A 10,000-nucleotide genomic window follows, 5' to 3' on the forward strand; every position below is an offset into this window, starting at 1 on the left:
CCCGTCGTCCTCGGCAAAGTCGTTCTCGTTGTGCGCGGTTCAAAGGTGATACTGATGCGCTGGTTCGTTCGAGTGATTCGATACACAAATAGCAAAACCCCAGCAGCGAGGCTTATCAAGTGAGCAAAATGCAATCTTCACAACATACGACGCGCGACACACCGGGGACGTGTGTTTCGATAATTTTACACTTTCCCTGGGAATAGGTGTAGCGTTGACCGCATATCTTGTATCTTTACTCGCACCGTTATTCACCCTTCAACCCCTAGGGGACGTGTGTTATCTGGTCCGGGTTTGTGCTAGACTGCACAAGAGCTGATAACGTTGCGGGGATCCTACCTTCAACCGTAGAAGGTGGTGGTGATTTACTCAACCGTTGTTGTTGCTGCTGCTGCCGAGTGTTGACTGCAATCTATTGCCCGAAAACGTTGCCGGTCGCAAACGATCACAGTTATCCGGGCGAATCTGAAAGAACGAACAGAAATAGGAATGTGATTAAGAAAATGCTGTGCCCTCTATGTTTATTTTAGAATAAAAGCCTGACTGAAAATCGAACGGAAGTTAAAAACTCATCAGGCAGCCAGGCAGCATGCGAGCGAAAGATGACACACACGAAGCACCGGGTAAATATTGTGCTATTCGCTGCTGATAACGGGGGAATGGTGCGTTACGAAAGCCCCATCATCAGCACAGTGCTGCCCGCCGTCCGTCTCACACAATTATTGATGACATTTTTGCCGCTTCAGTCGATAAGCGGGCCGCGGGAAGATGGTTGAGAGCCGAGTACAGTTTAATGACCAGCCGTGTGGTGGTGGTAGCATCGTCGACATCGTCGTCGTCTTCCCACCGTTATGACCGATTTGTGATAGTAGTGTGTACTCGTCGTGCCTGCTTAAGACGGTTGGTTCTATGGTGCAAGCTTGCATTACGAAAGGAATTGACGATTGATAAGGCTCATTTCATCGTGCAAACGATCGAACGGTTCCTTATTTGATTTTGATCGCTCACTGGCATGGCACGTATTTACAAAACAAATTCTCGTCCTCTATCAACAATCAAGTTGGCATTTGAGTAACAAAAGTCGGTCCTCGGCTGCCATGCGCGTCATGCAGCGCTGGGCTCCGCGGGCCAGCTACGATTTGCTGACGAAATTTATTAATTTTTAATGGCCAATAAAATGCCATAATAATCAGCGATAAAGTGGAATAGAGCTACAATCTCCTTGATGGGAATTCATCTAGTTCCCGTAAAGTTTAATGGTGATTATCGAATCGACGGGAAAGGGGATACGAACCACCATCATCGCTTTTTTCCCTTCCCTATGCTATGATTGGATTTCCGTAGAAACCAACGATCTTTTCCTGACAAACCAAACCCGAGGATCGCATTCCGTTCGGAACTCGATGATCATCTTACGAAGATGATTTACGGGGAGATAATAAAAAAAACAATCACTGAAATTGAAATAAACAATCGCTTGCACTCACTCCATAAACAAAAGGAAACGTATTCCACGTGGAAGTGGGGATCGGTAGAAGGTCGGTTGTAAAATTAAAACATACAAACGCGATGATTTAAATGAGTTCGAGAGAATTATGGGGAACTGCGGTTTATGGATGCGCTTCGGGCCAAAAAGGTAAACGATGTTTACACGCTTAAACCATATTGCATTTCATGGCCTTTCCGGAGAACCACACTCTGGATGCACCCTTATAGGCAATTACCGGGTGTTTCTATCGTTCCCATCAACCCCTTGTTTCTTGAGCATTAAACACCCAAACATGCCAATTGTAATTGCAACAAGCGAATTCTTGCAAATGTAATGACTCATTCTGGCCTGCAGCGAACACGCATGGTGGCCCCTCCTCATCCCCTTCGACGACTTCCTCTGGCCGCGAAAGCAATTCACCTTGGCCACCACCAGACGCGCGAGACTCGGCGAGAAGAAGTGGACCAGAGAGCCATTTGACCATTTTCGTCGTCGTCGTCGTCGTCGGCGTACTTCCGGTTTCGGCGCGCCGGACGCACGACGATCGCGTTGGTACGTGACTTTTGTAGAGCAAGGCGAAACATAAAGAGTCGTGCTTGTTCTCTTTCGTTTCTTCTGACATCCTCCACTCCACTCCAGTCCCAGTGGATGGTGGAGGTCTAAGCAGCTAACAGGCAAACATAGCCCGATCTCAAATCGTTGTGTAAATATGCACCGCCGCTCTAAGGTCCCCACATTTATCTCGACGGCACATACACGCGCACACCGATGCGATCACGATTCTCACCTTAAAGAGTGCGCGCGCCGGATGCACTAATGTGTTGGTCGTTTGCTGGAAAGTGCGGCGTGGCTTTTCTTGCACCTCAAAACGATGACGACGCTGACGACGACGACCGGAACTTTCAGTTTTAATCCACTTTGGTCTGCACTGGCACTGCCGGGGAGGATGGGCAGGGCAACGAATGCATTAAGATCCCACTTCCGCTCGCCCGGATATGGATTCGCGCACCTTGGCGATGATCTTGGGCGCGATGGGCGTTGGACGGAATGTTGAAAAGATGGATGGTTTAACGGTGCCCCCACTCAACACTTATACACACCGGCGACGAACTCGGCGTTTCCTAAGTGACCCGTTAAGCCGGTCAGCACCACGGACGGAGCACACTGTGTCGCTGACAAACGTGTTTGTTTGGCCAGGATATATCCGTGCACTACACACTACCGAGGAAACTGGTTTTGCGCAAGCGACGAACGGGGGTTGCTGCGGAGATCGCGGATGCACCTCTCAGGCTACTGCCACCATCATCATCATTGTCGCCATCATTCATTTAGGCCTACTCAGCGTGAGATCACTTTGCTCTTCTGCTCAAGGCACACTTTGGTTTGCAATCACACTCTTTGTCGCTGCATTTTCTGTTCTAACAACAACTACACAGGCACTTTATGATTCTCGGTATTCCGGGTGCTACATAAGGCACACCATTGCACACATTCATGCTCGTATGTTGCTAAAAAAAAGGAAAAACATATTTTTTATAACTTATAAAAATCACAAAAAAACATCTAATTCAACACACGTATAAACACACACAACCGGACACTCGTTTAGCAAAGACGCACGTACATTAGGGTTAATCTCGATGTTTAATGCTGTTCCCGCGAGTACAAGTTAGATAACAGCAGACGAATTGCACAGAAATAAAAACGGGGACACAATTATCAACCAAAAATGTGACAAGAAACCGAACACGATAAGTTTCCGTACGTCCGGAAGCTTGTCTTGATTGTGATGTGCGTCAAGAAACGCGAAAAACCCTTTCAAAGGTTTGGCGAGAGCGATTCGAACGCGACATCAAGCGAGAAGATGAGTCATCGATGAATAAGAAGTGCTGAGGCTTGGCGACACATAAAACGAAATTAAACACAGGACACTCTTCCGGCAGCCACCACGCTAGGTCATTTTAAGGGAACTTTCTGCGAGGAATCGAAGCCCGCGGATCTGGTCGCCCGTATTTACGGTGAACGTTAATTTTTCGGTTATTGGCGGATCTATGCCACATTTACACGGTGCTAGCTGGCTGGAGGGCGGTGTATGTAGCACAGGAAGATGTGGAACAAGCCTCGGGGGGGTTGGCGTAGCAGCAGCAGCAGCATACATTGCTCGTCTTAACCGCCACCGCATCCACCGCGGGGAATGTGGCTCACGGCGACGCTCCCCCTTCACCTTCACCTTTTCCTTTCCCTTCCACTACCACACCGCGTTCCACACAGCGCGCTCCACACAAAGAAAGGTGAGCGAGGAACGAGGTTTCTCCTATTTTCCTTGTACGATCTTCGTTCCCAACGGCGGCGGCGGCAACGACAGCGGCAGCGGCCAGAACCCGCTGCTTCGAGCCACGTAACTTGGACGAAGAAAGAAGAAAAAGGCACGCGGGAGCAAGCGAGACAGCACTAGCTCGCTCACCTTCTCTTTCCTTCGTTCTCTCGCTTCCTCTTCCTCTTCTTCGTGCCGGTTGTGCTTGTGATTTTTGATCTCGATCGCGCGCATAACTTCACACACACAAACACCTCACTCGCTTCGTTGTTTTCTTCCACCTTTTTTTACCTTTTAACCGCTTCGATCGCACCACGCAGCGCGTTCTTACCTTTACAGCGGGTGGCGGTTAAGGGAATTCATTTTGCATGACACACACATACAGACAGGAGAATCCAATGGACGGTGGATTTTGCTGCACAAAACACGAGTTGGATAACAAAAGCGATGCGTTTTTGGACACCTTTTCCAACAACACACCCGCGGCACACTGCGATACACCTCAGCCGAACGACCGGGAAAGGTCAACCGGAGAAACGCTCACACTGGAGAACGGTGGTTTTCGTGTGAAGATCTTCTTCAAACAATACCAAGCGTAGGCACTTTTACTGGCTTACATCGGTCACCTGTACACTCCTGCCCCCGGTTACCCACCGTTACGCACCTTTCAACTTCCACTTGAATCCGTTTTTCACGAGAAAACACGGGAACACGCACGCACGCACGAAAAACACGTCCGCATCGTACGACGTTCGGGAGACAAAAAAATCTGAGTTACCAGCCAACATCCGCGCACCACAAGTCACTCAATTACGGACAGTTTGTGGACGAGGGGGGTAAAACGAGGATGAGCGCGGCGGAAAATGAACCGAATGAATCCGGCTATCTCGCTCACTCGCGAACAAAAAAAATTATTTTCTTTATGTTTACGGGCCTGCGGTTCCAGAAGTCGAAATGTTGAAAGTCAAGGTTATTGTTTCGTTTGAGGGCGGCCCCGGCGCACAGATCTTGGCCGCAAATATCTCCCATACCGAATGCAGCTTCACAAACTATTCAAACTTATTACTTCTTCAGAGCCCATAACTTGTTGATGTGAATGCTTATGAGGAACAACTCTCTCCGTACTACCCTGTCCCTGTAGATAGTGCGGATCCCGTTACCGTGCAATGAGGGGTCAATGATAACTTAGTTTTCCCAAAAATCGTCTGCCTACATGATTCTTCAACAAAAACAGATCCTGGAGGAAAGGATCATAGATTAAAATACTACTTGAAAGCTTATTTGAAACGACCGTACGTACTATACGAAAGTGCCAGCACATAGTCCTTTCATTTAAGACGGAAGACCTACCAAGGATCTTCATCTTCCTACTTAGTAACTGCGGTAGGGTCTTCGAAATCGTGTTTCTCCATCCTTCAGAAGAGATACCGGAAAGTACGAACGAGATGTAATGTCCACGGTGACAACGCTTTATTGACGACCGCGGATAGTAGTCCGCTTCGGGTTATTCTCTAATTATCCATACCACCTTATGGTCTTCACTGTGCCTGTTGCGTCGCTTATACTATTCCCGATTTCCCATCGCACCAGAACGGTTTTATTTCGCCATCATTCGCCGCGACGGTGCTGTTGCTTGGACGGTGCTGTTGATTGGCCCGCTCCAAATGGGTTTCGTTTCGGCAGCAGGACGTTGGGCATTCGCGTGGTAAATGTTCGCTTGCTAGGCATCGCCATTTCAATTCGTTGCCCAAACTTATTGAGCAAAACCGGCCGGCGAGACGTTTGGCGGACGGACTGAAGCAGCTTCAACAGCGGGGTCAAGTTCATATCTGTTGCCGCCTTCAGCAGCCGTCCGTGCTGGGTATACTTGAAATCGAGACTACCGGTGTAAAGGAACTTCACTATCGGAACGACGACATCGGCCTGCAGGTCCGTGGGCATGATTAGCACATCATCGCCTACGCTTTCCAGATGGTCGAAGTAGTCTGTGCAGGCGGACAGCACCAATCTGTGGACCTTTAGCTGCGAGTTATCGTTGAACTGCAACGTCAAGTCGCAGTGTTCCATCTTGTGAAAAAAGTATTCGAACTTCCGCAGAAAACACTGGCCCCAGTTTTGCATCTTCACTGAACTGACCGTCATTTCGTTCAGGGTCCTCTTCGGCTGCCTGCAAAGCGGAAGAAATTCAGAATATTTCCACGGGAGATTCAGACTAAATAGCGCCCCGTGGCTGTGGCTTACGTTTGCGCTGATTCCAATTTGATTTTTGAGGAAAACGATTGTGGGTGATTCTTGGAGGAAAACGCTTCCTGCGTGTTGCTTTGATAGTTTTCCAGGATCAGCACAAGAGAAAAAACCCGTACGAAAGCGAGCGGAATCGGTTTGAATTTTGTTTTGACACCTGTCATCCGAACCCCCGTAGGAATGTAAACGCACACCGTGTTTTTTGTGTGTGCGTGCGTGGATGTGTGTGTGGTGTCGTAGACTCTTTCTCTCTTCGTGCGGTGCGGCCGATTTTGCCGAATTTGTGATTTTCCGTGGCTGGCTGAAAATCCGTGGCTCGTTGAAGAGGTAAAACCCGCTGCTGGCTCCTACTTTCCATCAGCTCGACCATCGGAAAGCCACCGTTTGGGTGGGTTCGGTGGGGGAAAATTCGGAGCGTCCCGTGCGTGCAGCCCAAGTTATTACTCATCGGGAGCGAAGAAGTCGTGACTAACGCGAGAAGCGAAGAAGGAACCACAAATTCTTCGGGAGTGCACAAGTGTCCAAAACCCAACATCACCCTCCCCCGAGGCGAGAAAAAAACACCATCGACGGCCTGGCGCTGGTTGATGTGTTTTTGTGAGAATAATTCGCAAAATAAGTGTGCGACACGCCACGATTCTCGAAACCTTCCATCATCGGGCTCGGCATCCACGCCCGCTTTCGTGTCGTCCGGAAACGGAAAGTAAAGAGGCTGTGTTTATCTCTCTGCAGTGCGAATTGCGGAATCGAGGAGGAGCGGAAGCAGCTAGCAGGGTTGCTGTCGTCATCCCGGAGTAGCATCCGGAGTGTGAAATCCAAACGCCTCTCCCACCCCGCAGCAGCAGGCCGAGTAGAGTAGAGGAGCGGTAGAGCGGAACCCAGCGGAGAAGAAGACGAACAGAATAACGATGGCAGACGTGGACGATGTGATAAGCGACCAGGATAAAATCCGGATTGCGTCCGACTTTTTGATGCACGCACCGCCCGGCGAGTTTAACGAGGTGTTTAACGATGTCCGCGAGCTGCTGAACGACGATCGGCTGCTGAAGGAAGGTGCCAGTGCCGCCTGTGCCCAGTACAACAAGGATCAGCTTACGCCCGTTATCCTCGAAAACTCGGAAATTGCCGTGCTGATCTCAGAGTACAACGATCTAGGTAAGTGGCATGTCGATAGCGAAGGATTGGATCGGATCGGATCGTGGAAAAGGGCCACCAAGCAATAGTTTGCGCGAATGAGAAGCGCCACACACTGGGTGGCGGGGATCTGGTGGCGGTCTGTGTATTTTTAGAAATCTTTGTATCACTTCGTCGTCACCATTTCCCAACGAATTGCGTGTTGCCCATCCCCATGGGTGCGTCGTGGCAGGGGCTGCTCCCCAGCACGTCAAGAGGCGCTGAAAGTGGTCAACGTTCACTATCGTATCCGATTGAACGATGAGAGCGCACAGAGAACGCGTTGTCGTCACCCATTGAGCTAGAAACGGCAAGCGGCGAATGTTTTGCGCTTTCCCGATAATCTGCTATCTGGTCATCATAGACGGGGGGAGGTTAATGTTTGTAGGCGCCTCTTAGAGCGAAGAAAAGGTACCCGGCGGTGGCGGTGTGCTACTCAGGGTGCGTCAATAGGAATTCTGTAGAACGAGGACGAGGCGATCAATCTCGCTCAACATTATGCAGCGGAACATCCCACCGCCGTCAACGGTGCATTATGGTGGCCAAAGACAATCGACCCAGTCGATGGACCTTCACCTTATCTTACCTGCCTAAGGAGAGCCAGCTTCGGCCGTAGCTCAGATAAGTGAACTTGTGGTAAAGGGTGTGATAAGATAGCAGAAAGTGTACCGGTAATGAGTCAACATAGGGTGGATATGTGGCGGGTAAGCTGGCTGGTAGATATTTTAGAAAAACGTAAGATCCACCGTGCCTTGTGGCCACGGACAAACTCCATAATGCATATAGTACAAGCTGTGGATGCTTTTACCATGTTCAATTCGCTCGTATCTCACACTTTGAATGAAGCGTACGTTGCTCGCCATTAGCGGAACGGCTTCAATCGATCAATCAATCACAATCATCCGCAGGCCCGCACCCCTTCATTACATATACCACCTGTTCTGACCTTCAAACGGGAGCACCCATAAGCCGGATATGGCAAAGTAGTTCAATCTGTGGCTTGCAGCATTCGTACGGTCGAATTCAAAACGGTATCACCGCCAGAGCTGTCTGTCGATCGGTTACAACACTCCTGCGTGAGCCTTGGTGGGGGGGAATTTACTTTTTCTTGGACATGCTCTCACGCACTCTCACTTCCGGTGGATCGGGTTTATCATAACAATCATAACAAGTCGTAAAATGGGTTTAATCCAAACACTATCTTCAAAGCAACTCTCGCCGGTCATTCATTAGTGACCGTCGTCGTCGTCGTCGTCGTGTGGTTTGATGGACCGTTGACTTACCTGTCGAGTGATGAAGTCGCTCCGTGATGAATCATAACATCACACCATCGGAACTGGTATGAGCTCATATGCGGGGAGGGCCGCAGTTTCTCTAACATCAACGTCACCATCAGTGTTACGGAAGTTGGATCAATTCATTCCATTCCATCGGCAGTTTGGCAGTTTTGCTGGACTGGTGGCTTCATGTTAGAAAGCAAAACAGTAGGGACCCTTTAACATGGGTAGTGAGCCGATAAGAAAAAGCCAACGGACAGTAGATAAGAACGCGACCAATGGGGAAAAAACGTCACGAATGGAAACGCCAATGGACCACTCCCTAGGATACACGCCCTCGAACCAACGGATTAATTCCATTCGGTAGAGGACGGACCGGGTGGGTGATGGTTAAGTTATGATATCTCATACCGGTGCCCGGGTGGGTGGGTGGACAGGCTTTCACTTTTCAGCTTGCCACCCGTTGGCATCTTGGTTGGTGGTTGTTTTACGTCGTTGAACGCTGATCGTCGAGCAACTTCAACCGTAAAACCGCGCCGGAATGTTTTCGTTTTACGTAGATCCGCTCCACGAACCGATTGGCAAAGATTTTGTTTTCATCATTTTGTTATAAGGCGTGCGACACTTTCGGTGCAAGCGTTCCTGCATATGCTGGTGCTTCACCGATGAATACCATGTCGAAAAACGTTACCATCTGGACACGAGTCAGTGGCTTCGAGAGCACGAATTTGAACGTCAGGCGCAAGATGAGAGATGTTATGGAAGTGATTTCGATTCAATATGATAACAACTTTGAAGAAGAAGTGCGGCCGCGCCCGCCGCATGGACACGCTTCCATTGTGTTGTGAACCGTTGGTTGAACTCTCTGCTTCAGCGTAACACGTCTCGCTGAAGCGGCTTCTCGCTTATCAGGCCTCAGCCTCGGGTGAGCGTAGCGCGCAACACCATAAAAGGCGAAAGACATATGCTGCGGCTGTTGGTGGATGCTCGTGGCTCCTTATGGCGCGGTTACCATCATCATTTCTTAGCTCCAAAGCCTGCCGGCGGGGCCTAGCAGCGGTGCATATTTGGGAATGATCGTTTGAGATCATGTGATCTTTAGCCCTATTTGGGATGGCCATCTGGATGCATCTACAAAAAAACAATATTAGATGAATCATCGATTTTAATTCAATCAAAACATTTCGGCCGCTTTTATTTAACACAAACGTGCTATGTTGTTAGAATATACCACCTGTATCTTCTTGTGATGCTTGATATCAGGCGAAACAAACGGAATAAGAGGATTCACTTACGTGTTGCCCCGGTGCTCTGCTCGATTTGCATGACTGGTGTCTGGTGTGGCTTATGCAATGGTATCAGCTATCGATACGCCATGCCACGGCACATCACGATTGGCGGTGGGATTGTAATTGATGAAACGAGGCAAAATCAAGCTAGAGATTCAGTGAGAAGCATCTGTATGGCTTTTCAGTAACCGGACTCCGTTAATTAGCTAGCTCT

The 10,000-nt window shown here is 49.3% G+C and overlaps 2 protein-coding genes across 7 annotated transcripts in view; one reads left to right on the forward strand and one right to left on the reverse strand.

The window, feature by feature from the left end:
- Positions 1-4,557, reverse strand: part of LOC126579174 (DE-cadherin) — a 12,134-nt gene extending 7,577 nt beyond the window's left edge. Inside the window, exons 1-3 of one of the 6 annotated variants that reach the window (XR_007608424.1) lie at positions 4,135-4,523; positions 2,277-2,997; positions 1-465 (exon numbers count right to left, since the gene is read on the reverse strand). The exon at positions 1-465 is cut by the window's left edge and continues 6,492 nt beyond it. The gene's annotated coding sequence lies outside the window, so the exon portion shown is untranslated. Of the gene's footprint in view, positions 466-2,276; positions 2,998-4,094 lie in introns of all 6 variants that reach the window. The other 5 variants (XM_050242526.1, XM_050242528.1, XM_050242527.1 and 2 more) reach the window with 5 other exon arrangements.
- Positions 4,558-6,259: 1,702 nt separating this feature from the next.
- Positions 6,260-10,000, forward strand: part of LOC126574820 (F-actin-capping protein subunit alpha) — a 7,094-nt gene continuing 3,353 nt past the window's right edge. Inside the window, exons 1-2 of the mRNA XM_050235205.1 lie at positions 6,260-6,374; positions 6,780-7,202. Coding sequence (XP_050091162.1) covers positions 6,956-7,202 — 247 coding nt within the window. The 5' untranslated portion in view covers positions 6,260-6,374; positions 6,780-6,955. The remainder of the gene's footprint in view (positions 6,375-6,779; positions 7,203-10,000) is intronic.

Source organism: Anopheles aquasalis, chromosome 3, assembly GCF_943734665.1.
Source record: "Anopheles aquasalis chromosome 3, idAnoAquaMG_Q_19, whole genome shotgun sequence".
Lineage (NCBI taxonomy): Eukaryota > Metazoa > Arthropoda > Insecta > Diptera > Culicidae > Anopheles > Anopheles aquasalis.